This window comes from Salminus brasiliensis, chromosome 19 (genome assembly GCF_030463535.1).
Source record: "Salminus brasiliensis chromosome 19, fSalBra1.hap2, whole genome shotgun sequence".
Taxonomy (NCBI): Eukaryota; Metazoa; Chordata; class Actinopteri; order Characiformes; family Bryconidae; genus Salminus; species Salminus brasiliensis.
The window spans coordinates 32,719,847-32,740,990 of NC_132896.1; the positions used below are offsets into that span (position 1 = coordinate 32,719,847).

Sequence of the window (21,144 nt, forward strand, 5' to 3'; positions counted from 1 at the left end):
TGTGTTTAAAGTAATAAAATATTGTATGTAATACAGCCAGGTACCCTGAAGGTACAACTAAAGGTATTATGACATGCTGCATGTGGTCTACAATGTCTTTCCCAGGTCAAAACTCAACATCACCTTGTTGTAGCAGGATTGCCACCATGTGGCCAGTGTCTGACAATATCATAATAACAGTGAAGCCACGAACATAACTATAAAGGGTAATATCTTACATTATTGTGTGCATTCACAGAAACTGTATGGGCTCCTTTGCTCAATATGAAACACCAAGCTGGGAGAATGAAGGCTAGCATGTAATTCTTCCTTGCCATGTGAAGCAACACTACATCTTTTCTACTGCAAATGCAACGATTCTGACAGCTCAACATGCTAACTAAATTCAATTAACACAGAGTGACCAGGGGAACGGGGTCAACCGGTCTTTCAGACTGGTGGTGGATAACTGTGGCACCTCTGACAAAAATAACAAGTAGTCCAAGATCATTGATTTGGTGTCTTAAGGCTGGTCTTGAGTCTCAATGCATGTATTGGTGAAAATATTGTACCTCTGATTTACCTCTGTGGTCACTCTGGTATGGTAGAAGGTCCAGGATCTGAGGACTGTTACTGTATGTTTTATGGTTTCTAGTCAGCTGATTTGAACAGAGTGTTATTTAAGACACTCGTCAATCAAAAACATTGTAAAAATGGAAAAAATAATATACTAATGTTGCTTAAATTCTTTAAAAGAAGAGATGCACTTAGGAAACACGGAATCTAGCAGACGTTCTTAATCAAAACTGTAACTGATAATGCTCAAAATAGATGAAGTCTTCTGGTGGCCAAACATGTGTTAGTCAAGCAGTGTTAAAAAAAAAAGAAAAAGAAAAAATTAAACCCTTGTGACTTTTTACAGCCAATCAGGCTAAGCTCATGGGTCCTGCCAGCTATTTTGGCTCTTTGGTCAGTTGCTTTCTCTCCAAGTCTGCTTCAGTGAAGATCTCTTGAGTTTCTTGTACAGTCATGTCTCTGATATGGATTCTTATTTTGTCTCTTCAGATAATCTGTAAGTTTTTGAGCTTTTTACTACATTATTTAGTGTTTAAAAGTTGAGTACTCTGGGTTTACTGTGAACTGTGCTTTCTGAAATATCAGCCACTGTTTTCTTCATCAGTTGAGCTTTGAACTCCTTTTATCTTGCAGATCCTGCTCGAACCACAGACCTTAATGAGCGGACGTTTATCTCAGTTGAGTCTGGTAAAAATGTAACTCTTCACTGTAAAGAAAAGCCTGAAAAAGCCTCTAAGATTTGGGTTTGGTATAAGCAGAGAGTTGGACAGGAGCCTCAAGAAGTGGCAACACAGTTAACCAGCAACAACCAAGAGCCTTTTTTGAATTCGATTTTTCAGAAAGGATTCAAAATAGATAAGAAAGACTTTTCTCTGACTATTAAAGGAGCTACTAAAGATCATGAAGGGATGTACTTCTGTGGAAAAGGCGACGGGAACACGCTTAAGTTTTTTAACGGCACATTTGTAGCTGTGACAGGTAACAGAACTGATGTTTTGACTTGTGTTGATATATAAACTCATGTACAAATGATACATTTATACACTTATAATATAAAACTGCAATAATAATCAAACCTGTGTGAGCTCTTCACTCCTGTGACATAGAAAGTAAAAATATATTTGGAGCATCTCAGTGTTTCTTGTTTATACTTATACACTATTAAACTGTGCTTCAGTACCACATTTAATTAATAATCTTATATTTTCTGGCAAACCAAGAAATCTTTATTTTATTAACCAGATCATCCTCAGTCAAGCATCTCAATTATACAAACTCCAAAATTAGCGTTGGTTCGTCCAGGAGATAATGTGACTCTGCAGTGCACGGTCCACCATAAGGTCCAAGCAGCTGAACGTGGAGTGCTTTGGTTCAGATCTGCTGCAGGACGATCCTTTCCTGAGATCATCTACACTCATCACAACAGCAGCCGTCAGTGTGAGATCAGCTCTTCTAAAGACGGCTGTGTGTTCAACTTCACCAAGAACATCAGCAACAGTGAAGATACTGGAACTTACTACTGCGCTGTGTCCAGCTGTGCGAAGATCATCATTGGGAATGGAGCTACAGTCAGATTGAGTAAGCTACTATTAGTCATTGATTGTTTATGCAATGAAGGCAAATCAAGGAATGGAGGACATTCTTGAGCTCTATTAAAGGAATTAAATACATGTCATTGTTAAATAGTATTTAGCTGTTCATCGTCAGTCCTAAGAAAACTTTGATGTGCATTGTTTGATCTTTGCTTATAGAACTAAAACTGAAACTGCTTTGAAGCATTACCTTAATTAACCTTTCACTGGGGACATGGTGGTGGTTGGAAGTTTTCCCAGCTGAGGTTTTTACAGTATTTATGTATTTATGTTTCACAGAGGAGCCTGTAGATCCCATTGTTATCCTTCTGGGAGTTGCTTTGGGAGTGTGTGTGGCTGTAATCATCACTCAGACCTATTTATTTTGTAAAAGAAGAAACGGCGAACAAAGCAGTGGTGAGTTTCTGCAGTTCAGTTCATCTGTTTTGACTTCTTTTTGAATAAATCAATAAAATGACTCATTTATTCTAGTGTAATTTGTATTAAATAGATAAATACATTTTACAATAGGTTCATAACAGTTTCATACTATTACATTATTACAATAATATTATCAGACATCATCAGACCTGATATCTCACATAATTAGTGTGACATATAAAGGTTCTTTAATGTTTAACCCTGTCAGACTTAACATCCCACATGCAATCTTAAAATAAAGGTTCCTCGATTGTTCTTCAATAGAACATACAAATAATTTAATAGTATAGAACCTTTATCAAGGTTCTTTAACCATACCTAACATTTCACACTCACAAAATATAGGTTCCTAAATTTTTATTATTATTATTACTGTTGTATATTTCTAGGGGAACAAAACGATCAGTATAGAATCTATCTCTCATGATAAGGTTCTTTAATCTTTAACCCTATCAGACCTAAAATTTCTTACTAAAAGGGTCTCACAAAAGGGTTTCTAAATTGTTCTTGGTTACATACAGTTCTAGGAAAATATGTATTGAGTACATACCCTTTACATTATGTTGATATTAATTAATGTTTAAAGATTAAAAAAAGAAATATGTAAGTAAATATAAACTTTACATATGGCTAATGTTCTATCCCAGTTCAGTTTAGATCCTAGAACTGAACACATCCAAGCCAAGAACCATTTAAGATCCTTTATTTTATAGACTGATAGTAAATGGAAATAATGTTATATCTGGAGTGCTTAAATAACATTCCAGTTCCCAGTGATGGTTCTGTATTTTTTCCACTCTAGGGAGCTCTTCAAACGGTCAACAAAGGTCGGTGGCTGAGAAGTCACCCAGTCAGGTACTACATGTGTCCTCTTGTGCTTTTAGATGATGTGCTCTGATACACCAATTCTCTTTAAACTCACATTGACTTTTCTGACCAATAACAACCTCTGGATCTCTGTTCCAGCAGGATCATGAAGCTGCTGGGATGAATTATGCTTCCATACAATTCAAAGAGCGGAAACCTAAACATGGGAGAGGAAAGAGAGAGCAGACTGAAGACGTGGTGTACTCTCATGTGAGCCACGCTGCTGCTCCTCATCGCTCAAATCGCTAAGCGCCTTACACTTTACACTTTAGCTTATCTGTCTGTCTGTCTGTCTGTCTGTTTGAACAAGTGTAATTGCATTTAATGCGAATAGATATTAAATTTTTGAATTTCTAGCCTGCTGAAGTAACTATAGGGAAGGTTCATCCTGTGCAAATCAGGTCAAATTCAGTCTGAAGAAGGCTTAAAAGACTATAAAGCTCAAAAAAGACAGTGGGACTATGGCAACTCTAAAGTACCTTTTAAATTGGTTATTTGCATTTTTTGTAGATGCTTATGTATATAATGTTTCTATCACTATCACTAAAGAGCATTATAATAAATCAATATTATAGGTCATGAAGTCCGTTTCAGTAATATACAGGACTCTTTTTCTGAAACTTTTCTGTTTTTTAAATTAAAGAACAAAAACAATTTGACAACATTTGTAAGTCCAAAGCTACAGATGAACTCGGTGCAGTTAAATATTTTGTAAAAAAAAAAAAAAATGCTCGAATGTAAAGTTTTGTTGTTCTACAAGTCATTTCAGACTGTATTGCAAGCGTCTTTAAATTAAAGCTCCACACTTGAAGAACTGGAAAATCTCAAACATCTGAGTTCAGGCTTTCAGTTTTCTTTATTGAATTTTTGTACAATCAGTAAAATAAGTGTTTTAGAACTGGTTGAGTGCTGTTTTAGCAAATGCTTGCTTTTGTTACTCTTGTTAAACAAATGCATCCAATAACAACAGTAATATGTTTATTATCTGAATTCAGAATTCTGAATTATGGATTCAGTTTATGTCTAGACTTGTTCAGTATCTGCTGCATGGCATCCACTAAAAGGCTGAATTATGCTAATTTCAGAGCATGAAACCTTTATTTTCTCAACACTGTAAAAGAAAAAAAACAATTGGTGTCCAAACTTAAGATGTTAGTAAACAAGCTGCAATGACATTTTAAGCAAGTGAAACATCTGATAATAGTGTTACAGAACAATAATCCATATCTTACGTTTTGTTAACTTTTAATAAGTTTTAATAAGCTCTGTTTATTTAAAAGTTTATTGTAGCAAGTTTACTAACATCTTCATTTACAGTGAAGCAGGTACTTCTGAAAATACTTCCTAATGTCTGTATTGTACAAATTTGTTTATTTAAATGTTCCCAGTGTTTCATTCTCATGTCTGTCTGTGTAAATGTTTGAGAATGTAATAATAAAAAGTGCTGTATTGATAAATAAGTATTGTTTTTACTCTTATTTTTAGTGGTAGCAGTAGCAGCAGAAGTAGTAGTAGTACTTAGCAGAAAAATCTAAATGCTTTTATAATGTAAGCAAGATTTCTGTAAGGGTCAGTTAAGCTTTATTTCTTCTGGGTTCATTTTACCTGGGGTGATAGATGATAGAATTTGCTTTGAATGATTACAAGAAATATACTTGCTTGTTTATGAATTTGCAATATCTGAAAGATGTAATTGGCAGTGATTTACTTTCTATAATTCACTGAAGTTATAATTTACTGAAGCTGTAATAATTAAAATGCTCTTTACACTGCGGTGCAATGTTTGACATGTTGGACGACATTTGGTAAATTGAATGAGCTCACTTTATAATCCTAACACTAGTTTTTATTGTCTGTTTGTTTGAACAACTTTAAGTACATTTAAAGTGAAAAGATATTCAGTGATTGAATATCTAGCCTCTACTAACTATGGGGAAATCAGGTCAAATTCAGTCTGAAGAAAGCTTAAAAGACTTTAGACTACATTTATTCTTTCGATACTGTGCAAACACATCGTACATGTACATTTAAAACAATACATCCTAATCAGTTTAATGAGATAACCCAGTTATACATTAGTCTATACATTTTGTTGAAACAGATAAAATATTTTATCATGTATGAGTCTTTATAAAAAGTCTGTATAAAAAATCCTTAATGCATTTAAACACTGTTAATTTATAAAGACGGTCAATGCAATATGACTATTACGCTATTAGTCTACAAGACATTCTGTGGAGTGTGAATGTGACTTGTGAGTAAATCATCAAAAAGAACTGCATGATATACAAACAGAATATATATAAAATAAAGGTCCACACAGTATATTACTGTAAATTCCATTGCTAATAATAATACATGCTAAATTAAATTTACAAAAATGTATCTCTTACTTGATACATTCCTGGAAAATATTCTTTGGGCTTTTAAACATGTAAGATGTCTATTTTTGTAGCCAATTGTCTTTGTTGTTAGCCCATAACACAGCTTTCAGAAGTGTGTTGATCAGAAGTTTGGGGGTGTGACTTATTTTATATATATGAGGGCCTGAGGACGTCTGGTGACCTAATAAGGTGACGGAAAGCAGCCAAAAAAAAAAAAAAAAAAAAAATCATGTAGCTTCTTACAGCCAATGAGGATGAACCACACCAGCAAGTGTAGCTCAGTGGTTCCATCTCTTCTTTACTTTTACTGTTTTCCTTCATGTTGTACTGGCTTCTGTTTTGACATGATGGCTCTACAGAGGACTGGAATTATCATTTTATTTCTCCAGAATCTACGTAAGTTTTACAAAAGATTTGCTTTTGTAATGGTTGTGTCTGGATGAAAAATGTTTGTAATGAGGAATTTAAAGATTTAGGAATGTCTGAATAAGTCCTAAATACAATCATATGTTTGTCTTGCAACTTGTGCATTCATGTGGAGGTTCTTTAAATCTTTAAATGGTTAGATCTCAAGTTCTCGAAGGAAACATCGCCTTCTAGGGTCAAGAGAACATGCTTTTATGATTGATTTTGGTTTAATTTTACAGGTTCTGCTCAAGCAGCAGGAAATTCCGAAATTCTCTCAGTTAAACTTGGTGAACTGGCTACTATCCGCTGCTCATCTGGAGAAAGCTCCAATACAGAAGTCAGAATGTGGTACAAGCAAAGACTGGAGCATTCACCACTGGAAGTGGCATCAAAGTTAGGAACAAAAGAGGCAGTAATGTCATCCCAGTTTAGCCATTCAAGATTTAAAATAAACAAAGCTGGGAACACCCTCACTCTCACTATTGAAAATGTTAGTAAAAAGGATGAGGGGATGTACTTCTGTGGAGCGGGGGAAGCGAAAACACTGACATTTTCTAACAGTACATTCCTAGCTGTTACAGGTAATCACTTCACTTCCATTTATATATATATATATATATATATATATATATATATATATATATATATATATATATATATATATATATATATGTATATATACAAATATACTAAATATATAATGTAATTATTCATTTATTACAATCAAGAAGCTTCAACACTGGAGTTTTAATTGAGTATCACATTAGGCTCAACTATATTACTGTGATCCAGATTTCACACTGTCTGTATTACCAGGTGATATAAAGATCTCAGTGGATCAAACTCCAGTACTGGAATCAGTTTCTTCAGGAGAGTCGGTGACTCTGCAGTGCACAGTCCTCTCTGAGATCAGTCCAAAAGATCTCAGGGTGCTCTGGTTCAGATCTGCTGCAGGACGATCCTTTCCTGAAATCATCTACACTGATCACAACAGCAGCAGCAGCCGTCAGTGTGAGACCAGCTCCTCTCCACACAGCTGTGTGTACAACTTCTCCAAGAACATCCTCAATGACAGTGATGCTGGAACTTACTTCTGCGCTGTGAGCACCTGTGGGAAGATCTTCATTGGCAATGGAACAACAGTGTGCTCAAGTAAGACGTCTTCTGTGCTTTATGCATTCTCTTGAATGTCGTATCAAATTGTGAACAAACCCGTTAATTCCTGACCCCTCTGTTCTAGATCCTCCTTATCATCACCAACTTGTGCTGGTTCTCAGCCTGGGTCTGGCTCTGGGTTTGAGCTTATTCTGGAATATCACTTTGACCTGCTGGAGCTGGAGGAAAGGGGTCTGCAGTGGTGAGTTCATTCAGATGAACCAAATGTTCTTCAGTTTATGACCAGGTTCCTGAAGTTCTAACACGGTTCCTCTCAATGCATTTCAAGGTGAAACATCTCGGTCTGGCCTCCATGATTTCCAAAAGGTGTTACAAGACCAGGTATGTTATTATTCTGCTTGTTTGACTGATTTTAATGAAGTGTCTGAAACAGTTTTAATGAACTTTACAGGAGCAGAGTAAAACCTAATCAGTAATGGCATTAAAACCTCTGACAAGCGAATATTAATGATCTGTTTCCAATGGTTCTTGTGGTCAAGTGGAAAAGTGGTCAAGGGTAAGAATCTGACCACTTTGACAAGAACTAAACCGTGACGACTGGGTCAGAACATCCCAAACATACCAAGTAATTTATGTGGGGTGTTCCCGGTATGTAGTGGTCAGTACCTACCAAAAATGCTCAAAGGAAGGATTAGATGAACATGGTAATTATGTTCACGTTTATCATACAAATTAAAATATACGTTTTAAAACATAAAAATGTAAAAAATCTGTTATTTTAACTTTTGTTTAGTTTGTTTAGTTGTAGTTTTGTTGACTGTTGACATATAGTCCTAATTTACAGTAACTTGTAAAATCTTTGTGTAAAGTTCTGCGTGAGACCACTAATCTGCCCTGGTCATAAACCACTTTTGAACGTTTCCTATAATCTTCTTAAAGCATCTTTTAATCTTTTATTAGTAATAAAAACTGATTAAGAGTGTGTTTATTTCATAGTCCAGGTGAACTAGATGGTCTAGACTAATTTATAGCACTTATTGAGTAATCCAGGGTCTTTACAGTCCTATTCATGCTACTTTGCAGTTTCTGAGTAATTGATAATAATTTTAATAATAATGTAATGTAGTATTGTAGACTAAGTCTTTACATTAAGGGTTTTAGCAAACTAAGCATTACTGCACATAGAAGAGGCCTCTTTAACAACAGAACCGACCTCTAGATTGCAGATTACATCTAACCACACACTAAACACATGCTGGTAAACCCTGAAACTTTCACACCTCCTAAAGACGTTGGAGAGTAAGCAACCAATTCACGACTGTCCTTTATTTCGGAAATGTCAAATATATTCACACTCCACTAAACAATGTTGATATAAATGTACAAATATATATATATATATATATATATATATATATATATATATATATATGATTAATAGACCATTATAATTACTCATTCATCCTCATATGATTACATATTTACACTTTCTAAAGACAGGTTTCATAATGCATTATGATCTGTTCATTAGAACATTGTGTTTGTGTGAGTTTTATATGTCTTTTAAACATAAAGGAAATTTTATTGTAAGATAAGATATTATATTAGATATTATATAAGATATTATAAGAGCGCTTTACTGGCTGTAAGTGAAGTGTGTTTTAGTCATTTTTAAAAAATGTTCATTTTAATATAAAAAAAAACCTTTACAAATCATTGTGTGTGCTCTTAAACTGGCTTAAACAAAAATAATATCATTTGAAATATCATAAGATCATAAGTCCCACACAAAAGCTCATACATAGAACAATAACGTTTCTGTTATTAGTGTATATTTGAATTGTGGGTAAATTATTGATTGCTTTTTTTTTTTTTTTGTATGTCTAAGGATCCCTGTGTGCCAACCAAGCCAGTGCTACTATTCAATATCCTTGAGATGTTCTTTGAGATTTTGCATTGTTACTAAAAGTGTAACAACCCTGTGTTATAGTTCATCACAGTGTTAGATTATTCCATTCTGTTATTGAGGTCATACTGCCACCTACTGAGCTCCTTACTTCAGCTCTGCTCTTTTTTTTATAGGATGATGATGAGGAGGAGTTCTACTTCGCTGCTTTACATTTCTCTGATAAGATGAAGAGACGAGGGTTCAAGGAGAACGTTTTCACCAAAGTCAGATTCACCCCTTTTTCTGACCACAAACCCGCCCAGTAAAACTGTATCAGTGCAGTGATGTAGAGGCTCTGTGATCTTTGGAGATCTTGGTCTTCATTTTTTTGTTGGATATTTTTCATCATGAGCTGATTCTGTAAAATGATCTGCTGTTTAGTTTCCTGATTTGTGTTTGGAAGTTGTAAGATTGTAGATCTTCTGTGAATTCTGCTCCATATTTTAACATCTCCTAAAGACATTAGGGTGTGAACAGCAGTGCAGTCACTGTGCAGCTATTCTGGGTCAGATGTCAGCTTCCTTCCTTGGGAAGTAATCAGTGGAACACAGATGAGATACAGTGTGTCAGCCTTAATAGAGACATTCATAAGAGTCCTTCCTTTTAGAGAGATCAAATATTTCCACACTCTACTAAACAATGCTGGTCTCTCTCTCTCTCTCTCTCTCTCTCTCTCTCTCTCTCTCTCTCTCTCTCTCGTAGTTCTCTTTGTTTTTTGTAAGACATTTTAAAATAATATTCAGATCAGTGTTTGTAAATTACATACAAATGAAAAAAATATGTGTGTGTGTGTGTGTGATTTATTTTTGTCAGTTTTCATTTACATTGTGTGAAACTTGCAGGATGAATGGACAGATTTCAATGATCCAAAACTGCTTGGAATAAAATCTTATACATCTTATTAACCTTTTATTAATCATGCATAAATATGATATACCCTGTTAGATTTTGAATACTGAGGTCATACTGCCACCTACTGAGCTCCATACCTTAGCTCTGGTCTTTTTCTGAAATAGGATGAAGATGATGAAGAGGAGTTCTACTTCGCTGCTTTACATTTCTGTGATAAGATGAAGAGACGAGGGTTCAAGGAGAACGTTTTCACCAAAGTCAGATTCACCCCTTTTTCTGACCACAAACCCGCCTAGTAAAACTGTATCAGTGCAGTGATGTAGAGGCTCTGTGATCTTTGGAGATCTTGGTCTTCATTTTCTCGTTGGATATTTTTCATCATGAGCCGATTCTGTAAAATGATCTGCTGTTTAGTTTCTTGTGTGTTTTTTGTAAAAATTTAAGTGTTGTAAAAATCACGACTGTTTCTGAATCACTTCTGTCCTCTGTGAGTTCTTCTGGGATGGTCATGAACCTTCACCCTGATGTTTTGTGAAAATTGACTCTTGGTTCTTTTTCAGACTCAGAGGTCATATATTTCTACAGGTTTAGCTTCACCATCTTTATCTAATCATACATTAGTGAAGGAGAGGAGTCATTTTATGAACACAGACAACAAAAAACCTAACATCTTCTGGTTGAACAGTGCAGTTCTCACTGTCTGGCTCAAGTAAGTGAGGCTCCAGCGCCTCTAAACATTAACAACCATTGTCAAAAGCTTCCCAGTCTGGGAACACCAAGTGATAGGGGAAGTTCTGTCCTGCTGATGGGAAGGTAAACAGTGAACAAATTGAGACTATTGATTGACTAAGCATCTTATTTGATATTTAAACAGATTCAGCTGCAGCTCATTTACTAATGTTTTTCAGGCTCAACTCTGTATGTGCTGTTGACCAAACTTACATTTACATTTATGGCATTTAGCAGACGCTCTTATCCAGTGCGACTTACAAGGTTACTCGTATTACAGAGGAGGGTCAGTGTAGTGTTAGGAGTCTTGTCCAAGGACTCTTATTGGTGTAGTGCAGCATAGTCACCCAGGCCGGGAATCGAACCCCAGTCTCCCACACGGTGTGGTAGTTCAGTGCCAGGTAGTGGTGTTATCTGTTGCGCCACACCAACCAAACTCAGATTCAGAAATAAAAAAAACTTTTGATGTAACTAAGATGAGTTAATGCAACTCTGCAATCAGTTAGTACAGTAAGTATATTAAGTAATATTGAATTATTGGAACAAATAACTCAACAGAGAACACTTTTTCTCAACCTGGCGAATCTACTTCATGTAATGTTCCAACAGGAGAATAAAGGGGAGGTCTGGTGGCCAAAATAACAAAAAAAAAGCCTAGTGTAAAAAGCCTTTTGGCAGCCAATGGTATCCTGAGCCCAGCCAGATAGCATAATTTGGTGCTTTTGCTAATTGTTCCTTCCAGTTTGCATCAAAGAAGAACTACTTCTGTTTATGATGATGACTCTGATGTTGGCTCTCAAATTATTTCTCCACATAATAAAGCACATTATCTTTTTTGTGTGTACTGAAATATCTCTGAAATACTTTTATCAGCAGATCTTGCTGAAGCTGCAGATCTTTATGAGCCATTTGTCTCACATGTGCATATTAAATAACATGAGTGATATCCTAATGTTGCTTACATTCATGCAATCTAGCAGATGTTCTTTAGAAAACATGTAACTGATAATGCTCAGAAAGTCTTCTGGTGGCCAAACATATGTTAATCAAGCAGTGTTTATAAAAAAAAAAGAAAAAATGAAAACCCTTGTGACTTTTCACAGCCAATCAGGTTAAGCTCATGGGCCCTGCCAGCTATTTTGGCTCTTCAGTCAGTTGCTTCCTCTCTCTCCCTGATCTCTGGAGTGGAGTCATGTCTCCGGTGTGGATTATTATTTTGTCTCTTCAGATAATAATCTTCATTTGTAAGTTTTTGACCTTTTTAAAAAAATTGTTTGGTGATTAAAATGTGGGTTTTCTGGGTTTATTGTTTTGTGTGATTGTTGAAATATCTCTCTCTATATATATAGTTTTCTTTAGCAGAACTCTGAACTTCCTTTGTCTTGCAGATCCGGCTCAAGCTGCAGATCTTAACGGGCCATCGTTTGTCTCAGTTCAGTCTGGTCAAAATGTAAATCTTCAGTGTAAAGGAAAGCCTGGTCAGAACGTTAAGATTTGGGTTTGGTACAAGCAAAGACCGGGACAAGAACCTCAAGAGGTGGCAGCAATGTTCACCGGCAAGGAACCCGCTACTTTATTAAGATACCAAATGAACAAAGAACATTTGTATCTGACTGTTGAACAAACCACTAAAGATGATGAGGGAATGTACTTCTGTGGAAAAGTAGAATCTGGAACGATTCAGTTTTTTAATGGTACATTCTTAGCCGTGACCGGTAAGACAATAACCATCCATATATATTCATATATTCATACATTATGTAATTTCATTGGTTTGATTACTGGATTATGTGGATTTGATTATGGTCATGTTATTTTTTTCTGCACACTTCACGTCTCTTTCATAGGAATAAAGATATCAGATTCACATTCTGTTGTATTTGTAGCATCTCAGTGTTTTTTTTCTCCATAATTTTACACTATTAAACCCACTCTGTGCTTCAGTATCAGCACATTTAACTCACAACCACTTCATTAACCAGGTCATCCTCAGCTAAAGATCTCAGTGATCCAAGCTCCAGTCTCAACATTCGTTCCTCTGGGAGAAAATGTGACTCTGCAGTGCACGGTCCGCCCTGAGAACCAAGCAGCAGAGCTGCAAGTGCTCTGGTTCAGATCTGCTGCAGGACAATCCTTTCCTGAGATCATCTACACTCATCACAACAGCAGCCGTCAGTGTAAGATCAGCTCTTCTAAAGACGGCTGTGTTTTCAGCTTCTCCAAGAACATCAACAACAGTGAAGATACTGGAACTTACTACTGCGCTGTGTCCAGCTGTGGGAAGATCATTATTGGGAATGGAACACATGTGAACTTCAGTAAGTTATTAGTCAATGATCATTTGTGCAATTAAGTTTAGAATTGAGGACATTCTTGAGCTCTATTGAATGCATTAATTATGCCATTATTTAATAGCATTTATTAGCTGTTTATCATCAGCCCTAAAAAATTATATGCTCTGTTTGATCTTTACTGTAAGAGCAAAAACTGAAACTGCTTTAAAGTTTGTTAAGGTATTATCTTAAGGTTTCATTAAGAACATGGTGGTGACCTGACATTTTCAGAGCATAATTGTTTACAGTATTTATGTCTTTGCAGAGGAGCCTGTGAATCCCATTGTGATCCCTCTGGGAGTTGCTTTGGGAGTGTGTGTGGTTGTGATCATCGTTCAGTCCGTTGTGTTTTATAAAAGGAGAAACGGTGAACAAAGCAGTGGTGAGTTTCCGAAGTTAGTAGGTTTTTGATGTTCAGTTTTTGTTTTGTTTTGACTTCTTTTTCTTTGAACTTTAGGATAAAACAATAAAATGATTCATTTATTATGATGTGATTTATATAAAATAGATGATGCAATAATTTTAACCCCATTAGACGTGATGTCTCACGGTCTTAAACAGAAAGGTTCTTATCTAGTGCTTGGCTTGCATGCACAGTTCTAGAAAAAATAATGATTGGCCTAGGGAAAACCTTAAAGTTCTTGGATTTTCTTTTTAGTATAGAACCTTTTCCCTTTATAGCAGTTAATTAATCTTGAAGCCTATCACACTTAACTTATGTCACGTGTTAATACATATTTATATACAAAAAAAATATAGGTTTCTTGTTTAGAATGTAGGGGTAACTATTTAATGCAATTGAAAATTCCCCTTATGTACAGATTCTCAGCATAAGGGAAAGGTTCTATACCCAATAAATAGATTTTCTAGAACTGCACATCCAGGCCAATAATCATTTATAATCATTCACTGACTGTGAGCCATTAGGTCTGATAAGGGAACCCACCCAGTAAATGGAAATATAGTAAATACAATATTAATTGGCACTAGAGTAACATTTCAAACGTTCCTAAGTGTTGTACATTGTTTTCCCACTGTAGGGAAATCTACAAACAGCCATCAAAGGTCGGTCACTGAGAACCCACCCAGTCAGGTACTACCTATGTGTCCTCTTGTGCTTTTAGAAGATAAGCCATGATGCACTGATTCTCTTTAAACTCACCTTGACTTTTCTAACCACTGAACATCCCTGTGTCTTTGTTCCAGCAGGATCATGAAGCTGCTGGGATGAATTATGCTTCCATACAATTCAAAGAGCGGAAACCTAAACACGGGAAACGGAGGAGAGAACCGCCTGAAGACGTGGTGTACTCTCATGTGAGCCACGCTGCTGCTGCTCATCGCTCAAACCGCTAGCTGTCTACTTTTGAGCAAACTGAACTGAATATTTGATATTGTGAAAATGTATCTCCATTCCTGGACATTAACTGACCAACAGAAATACACCAAAATGAGCCGCAAAGAAACCGCTTTACATGGAGTTACCCCATAAAAAAAAGATTAAAGAACCATAACTCAAAGAACCATTGTTTTGTATATGGGTATGTATAAAATGCTTTACAAACTACTACTACTACTACTACTACTTATTATTATTATTATTATTATTATTATTATTATTATTATTATTATTGTAATTAGCTGCAGCAGCTGTAGTAGTAGTAGTAGTAATGTTATTATTATTATTATTATTATTATTATTATTATTATAGGACATTGATATAGGTGGATGGACCTTGTCCATATTGTACTTTTGCTAATCTAGATTTTGTCTGTATGCTTTGCTTCGTTATTTTTTGCCAACAAAAGTACAAAAAGTACAAAGTCTAAAATAACTTGTAGACGTTGTAGAATGATAAGTATTTGTTTAATTTCACATGCTTACACTGATGGTGCCTGACATAAAGCTCCCTTCATGGAATTGTGGTGTTTTTTGTTTGTTTGTTTTTTTTTCTGAGATAAACAGCACCTCACCAATAAAGGTTTGTTGTGCTGTAAATAATTTCAGACTGTATTGTAAACATCTTTAGACTAAAGCTTCAAACTTGGAGTACTGAAACTTCTAAAATTGAAATGTCAGAGTGCAGTCTTTCAGTTTATTCTTTATTACATTTTTGTGCAATAACTAAAAAGTATATATATATAAATATATAAATTATTTTATGAGTTCACTTTATATCTAGACTTGTCAGAACCTGCTACACAGCATCCAACAACAGGCAGAATTGTGATACTTGCAGAAAAACACAAAACCTTTGTTTTCTCAACACTGATTAAAACAATGGTCCTAACTTAAACATGTTAGTAAACCAGCTGTGATACAATTGGAAGTAAATCAAACATCTGATAGAAGGTTAACAGAGTAAGAATCCATGTCTGTTTATGTTAAATATGTTCAGTTTACTCAGGTTTACTTCTTACATTTTTAAATGTTTGAACTTTATTTTTTAATTGAACTCTTCATTTTTTTCTCTTATAAAGTACTATATCAAAAAAAGATGATTAATATTATCATTTCTTTTTCATCATCATCATTATTATGTTTGTCTTTGTAGTAGTAGTAGTATTCCTTTATAGACAAATTGGACAAGCTTTTAGAGGGTAAGAGTTAGTTAAACTCAGTTAAACTCTCTAAAGTTATGAATTTACACTGTCTGTAAAGAATAATCCAGACTGAATTACTTTCTGTTGCTCACTGAAGTTAACGCTTTCTTGGTAATGGCTATCCTATTTGGAATGGCCTCAGTAAAATGTAATAAAAACCTGGAAATTGAAATAGTGCCTCCCTATGGGTGCGAGTATATGCAAGTGTACAGGACACCACACCACTTTGAAGGATGGCTGGTTTAAAATCTTTTTTTGGATTAAATTGCTTTTTTTAAGTTTTTATAAGTTTATAAACAAAGCCTTTATATTTAAACAGGGCCCTAAATTATATATATATATATATATATATATATATATATATATATATATATATATATATATATATATATATATATATATATATATATATAATGTAGAAGATAAATATAAAATAGTATGTAAGTGTATATAAGTATATAAGCATTGCATGATGTACAAATAATATTTACCTAATATAGGCCCATATATACATACAGGCAAAAAACAAATTCACACAGCATACATGCATTTGTGTGTGTGTGTGTGTGTGTGTGTGTGTGTGTGTGTGTGTGTGTGTCAGGGCCAGAGGACTTCTGGTCACCAAATAAGGTCACAGGAAGCAGACAGAAAGAAACATGTAGCTTTTTCCAGCCAATGAGGATAAACCAAGGCAGAAAATATGGTTTAGTGCTTTGATCTCTTTACTTTTACTGTCCTTATTGAAGTTGTACTGACTTCTGTTTTCACATGATGGCTCAACAGATGACTGGAATCATCTTGTTGTTTTTCAACATCATACGTAAGTTTCATTACATTAATATTTCAATTAAATTAAGTTTTGCCATCACACTAAGCGATTCACTTGTTTGAATGTGTGAAATGGAAATTTGGGAGTGTGAAGAACCTTTTTAATGTTTAAGAATCTTTGAATACGATCGTAATGTTCTTCACCTGTTTACGGGTTCCTCCTAGAACTTTTACATTCATTTAAACTTTTAACCTGTCTATTGTGTTCTGGTCAAACTGGCCAGAAGTGATATGTATAGTTCATTTATTTTGATTATCATGGGCTTTAGTCACCCTGTGATAACACAAAATACATATAGAGATATCTAAATAAATTTTTTGCACCCATGACCCATTTTGACTCAGTCAAAATTGCTGGTTGTTTGAAATGAATGAGTGACACTATTATACATGTATGAAAGAATTAGTTCATAATTGATTATAATGGACACTATATTTGTAATGTGCTGGTCATTCACAAACATGGCTTTCTAAATAATCAATATCAACAAAAGTTGAAAACTGGTTCTTATATATCATATTTTATAATTGAAAATGCAGGTTTTAATGTTGATTTAGACTGAACCTTTTATATTATTTTATAGATTCTGCTCAAGCTATGGGAAACCCTGAACCACTGGTTCTCTCAGCTAAGGTTGGTGAAGCCGTTACTCTCCACTGTCCACCTGAAGTCCACTCCAGTGCAGAAATTATGATGTGGCACAAGCAACGACTGAAGAATTCACCACTGGAAGTGGCGTCAAAGTTTAAAGATAAGGAGCCAGTAATTTCATCCCAGTTTGACCAGTCAAGATATAAGGCAAACAAAGATGCGAGTGGCTTTTCTCTCACTATTGAAAATGTTAGTAAGAAAGACGAGGGGCTGTACTTCTGTGGAGGCGGTGATGCCAAAACACTGAGCTTCTATACCAGTACATTCCTAGCAGTGAAAGGTAATCACTTTACTGAATTACACTGAAAATCTATTATTTAATGTCAGTCTCAGGTTTATTGTTGATGCTGATACTAATGCAGGTAATTTATCATGTGAAATCAATTTATCAGCAGTAGATGCATGATGGACACCTTGGTATCCCTTGGATAGTCCCACTGTATTGCTGAAATCCAAATCTCCCACTGTTTATATCATATTACAGATTCAAACATCTCAGTGCTCCAAACTCCAGTACTGGAATCAGTTTCTTCAGGAGAGTCGGTGACTCTGCAGTGCACAGTCCTCTCTGAGATCAGTCCAGAAGATCTCAGGGTGCTCTGGTTCAGATCTGCTGCAGGACGATCCCTTCCTGAAATCATCTACACTGATCACAACAGCAGCAGCAGCCGTCAGTGTGAGACCAGCTCCTCTCCACACAGCTGTGTGTACAGCTTCTCCAAGAACATCCTCAACGACAGTGATGCTGGAACTTACTACTGCGCTGTGAGCACCTGTGGGAAGATCATCATTGGCAATGGAACAACAGTGTGCTTGAGTAAGATGTCTTTGTGTGCTTCATGTTCTTATAGATTGTATAAATTTTGAACTATTATTATGATAAAGATATTTATATGTAAACATTTTAGTGCAGATGATGCAATCAATTGTTTATTGTTCTTATTCTTCCTCTCATCATAGCTAATGTCAATGTTCACAGAAGAAAATGACATTTTAACGTTTCTACATACGCTTTCTTTCCTTCCTGACCTCACTTAGCTTCTCACCAACCTGTGCTAGTTCTCAGCCTGGGTCTGGCTCTGGGGTTGTGCTTATTTGGCAATATCATTCAGGCCTGCTGGAGCTGGAGGAGAGGGATCTGCAGTGGTGAGTTCATTCAGATGAACAACATGTTCTTCAGTTTATGACCAGGTTCCTGACCTTCTAACACGGTTCCTCTCAATGCATTTCAAGGTAAAACATCTCAGTCTGGTCTCCACGATTTCCAAGAGGTGCTACAAGACCAGGTATGTTAGGTTTTCTACTTGTTTCACTGATTCCACTGAAGTACGTGAAGCAGTTTAAGTGGGTATATAAATCATATGTCATCGACGTCATGCAAAACCCTACATCTCTACTTTTGGCGTTTTTTGCTTTTAAATTTAAATCGGGTAGTTGTTTTTCACATTATATCAAAATCTCATGATGAATAATGGAATAATAGTACATGCTTCAAAATAACGTAAATATAAAATCATATTACATTGACTTTTATTGAAAGTTAAATAGGGTTTTTTTTTCTTCTCTTGTAAAGTTGCTCTTTTGGAGTTACAGGGTTTTTTTATGATGTCTTGTTGCTGTCTCGCAATAAACCTAGCCGTTTTTCACTTTTTTACATAATGATTCTTGCAGTTGTTCTTTGTTCTTTACATCAATATAAATGAACCAATAGAAATTCTCCAAAATGACTTGGAATAAAATATTTTTATTTTTGTCCTGTGAAGTTGACCTTTTGAAGATAAGAGATTTTTGCCTGACACAAAATATGTAGAGAATAACATTGATGATATGGTTCCAATGGCATCTTTCAAGGGGTGGGTATATTGGACAGAATGTAAACAGTCAGTTCTTGAAGATGATGTGTTGGGAAGTAGGAAAAATGGTCAGGCATAAAAATCTGGACAAGAACTAAGCTGTGATTGCTAGAAGTCAGAATTTCCAGAATTCAGTGGTCAGTACATACCAAAAGTGCTGTAAGCAAGGGCTTGCAGGATCATGGCTATGGTTGGAGGACCTACATGATATTAGACAGGTTAATGATATGGCTGATCTGATGGTGATGAGATATATATATATATATATACATTATTGTATTGTTTTGTACCTATCTTTTAAATATTCTAAGGATCTGTATTTGTCTTTATACTTACTTAGTACCTACATCTCCTGAATAATCCATAGTACTTACTGTGTTACTAATAAAATAACTGAATAATTTATGGTAATTAATTAATTTGAAGTATTTTGTGAACAATGCATTGCAGTGTCTAAATATTTGATAGTAGCTACTGAACATTTCATAAATAACTGAATAACAAGTTGTAAAGAACATAGAAGAGGCCTCTTTATCTACAGAGCTGATCCCTAGTCTATAGATTTAATCTGCAACCACATGCTAACCACACGCTAAACAGATGCTAAACACAGGCATGAGAGAAAAAAAAAATCATATTTTCACACCTCCTAAAGACGTTAGGGTGTGAACACGAGTGCAGTCACTGTGCAGCTATTCTGGGTCAGATATCAGCTTCCTTACTTAGGAAGTAATCAGTGGAACACAGATGAGATACAGCGTGAGAGCCTTCTCAGAGATGTGAAATATTTTTACACTCAACAAAAAAACAGTGTTGGCCTTTCTCTCCCACTCTGTATTTACTTAGTTTTTCTGTAACACTGGACTAATATCTTTCATATATTATAGGTAATAGTATCTATCTATCTATCTGTTACACATCCTATTGTTTATCATGCATAAATATTACAGGCCTTGTTAGATTTTGAATACTGAGGTCATACTGCCACCTACTGAGCTCCTTACTTCAGCTCTGCTCTTTTTTTTTTTATAGGATGATGATGAAGAGGAGTTTTACTTCGCTGCTTTACATTTCTCTGATAAGATGAAGAGACGAGGGTTCAAGGAGAACGTTTTCACCAAAGTCAGATTCACCCCTTTTTCTGACCACAAACCCGCCCAGTAAAACTCTATCAGTGCAGTGATGTAGAGGCTCTGTGATCTTTAGAGATCTTGGTCTTGATTTTCTCGTTGGATATTTTTCTGTAAAATTATCTTGATGTGTTTTTTGTAAAATTTGAGTTGTAAAATTGTAGATTTACTGTAAAATTACTCTTTCTGAGTCATTTCTGTCCTTCTGTCAGTTCTTCTGTGATGGTCATGAACCTTCACCCTGATGTTTTGTAAAGATTTCACATTAAGAAATTTGACTGTTTTTCTTCTTTAGACTCTGTTTTGTCTTTTATAATAATTTCACAGATCAAACAATGAATATTTTAGAATAAAGGTAAAGGTGCAATGCAACAGCAAATGTACAGCAAGATGTGAACTGGGGCAGTGAGCACACACCCACTCCAGCGCCCCGGGAGCAGAGAAGGTCAAGGGCCTTGCTCAGAGGCCCAACAGTGGCAGCTTGCCAAAGCCTGGGTATTGAATACACAACCCTGTCATCAATAGCCTGGAGCTCTAACCGCTGAGCCACCACCGGCCACAAAAGGCATAAACAACCTACACCCAACGTGGGGCTCAAACCCACAACCTTGAGATTAAGATTCACATGCTCTACTGACTGAGCTAGCCAGCGCAAAAATAAAGGAGATGAGTCACCAGTTACATACAAAACACACACCCACATTACAGATCTCAGTATATTATCATAGTAATTTTACTAATTTTGGGTCATTTTATGAACACAGACAACAGACAGTCTAACACCTGCTGGTTGAATGGTGCAGTTCTAACAGTCTGGCCTTAAATCTAAAACCAAAGCTGTGGTTGACTTCTGTTATGGAGGTGAGTCTCTAG

The 21,144-nt window shown here is 35.5% G+C and overlaps 4 protein-coding genes across 5 annotated transcripts; all 4 read left to right on the plus strand.

Annotated features, from left to right (window-relative positions):
- The first annotated feature begins 983 nt into the window (after positions 1-983).
- LOC140540771 (signal-regulatory protein beta-2-like) lies at positions 984-2,329 on the plus strand. The gene is made up of 4 exons (XM_072663196.1): positions 984-1,051; positions 1,189-1,533; positions 1,798-2,133; positions 2,307-2,329. Exons 1-4 carry the CDS (start codon positions 1,009-1,011, stop codon positions 2,327-2,329), a joined length of 747 nt encoding a protein of 248 aa, XP_072519297.1. The 5' UTR covers positions 984-1,008.
- A 3,836-nt stretch (positions 2,330-6,165) lies between these two features.
- LOC140540772 (uncharacterized) lies at positions 6,166-7,624 on the plus strand. The gene is made up of 4 exons (XM_072663197.1): positions 6,166-6,214; positions 6,466-6,807; positions 7,043-7,378; positions 7,467-7,624. The coding sequence occupies exons 1-4, from the start codon at positions 6,166-6,168 to the stop codon at positions 7,622-7,624; spliced, it is 885 nt and encodes a 294-aa protein (XP_072519298.1).
- A 4,426-nt stretch (positions 7,625-12,050) lies between these two features.
- LOC140541185 (signal-regulatory protein beta-2-like) lies at positions 12,051-15,185 on the plus strand. 2 transcript variants are annotated; one of them, XM_072663740.1, is made up of 6 exons: positions 12,051-12,115; positions 12,260-12,586; positions 12,854-13,189; positions 13,470-13,586; positions 14,245-14,297; positions 14,411-15,185. In XM_072663740.1, the coding sequence occupies exons 1-6, from the start codon at positions 12,064-12,066 to the stop codon at positions 14,558-14,560; spliced, it is 1,035 nt and encodes a 344-aa protein (XP_072519841.1). In that variant the 5' UTR covers positions 12,051-12,063; the 3' UTR covers positions 14,561-15,185. The 2 variants fall into 2 exon arrangements, with proteins under 2 accessions (XP_072519841.1, XP_072519842.1); XM_072663741.1 differs by having other exon boundaries at positions 14,414-15,185.
- Positions 15,186-17,234: 2,049 nt separating this feature from the next.
- LOC140540773 (uncharacterized) lies at positions 17,235-20,305 on the plus strand. The gene is made up of 5 exons (XM_072663198.1): positions 17,235-17,568; positions 17,773-18,105; positions 18,327-18,434; positions 18,522-18,574; positions 20,174-20,305. The coding sequence occupies exons 1-5, from the start codon at positions 17,235-17,237 to the stop codon at positions 20,303-20,305; spliced, it is 960 nt and encodes a 319-aa protein (XP_072519299.1).
- Positions 20,306-21,144: the final 839 nt, after the last annotated feature.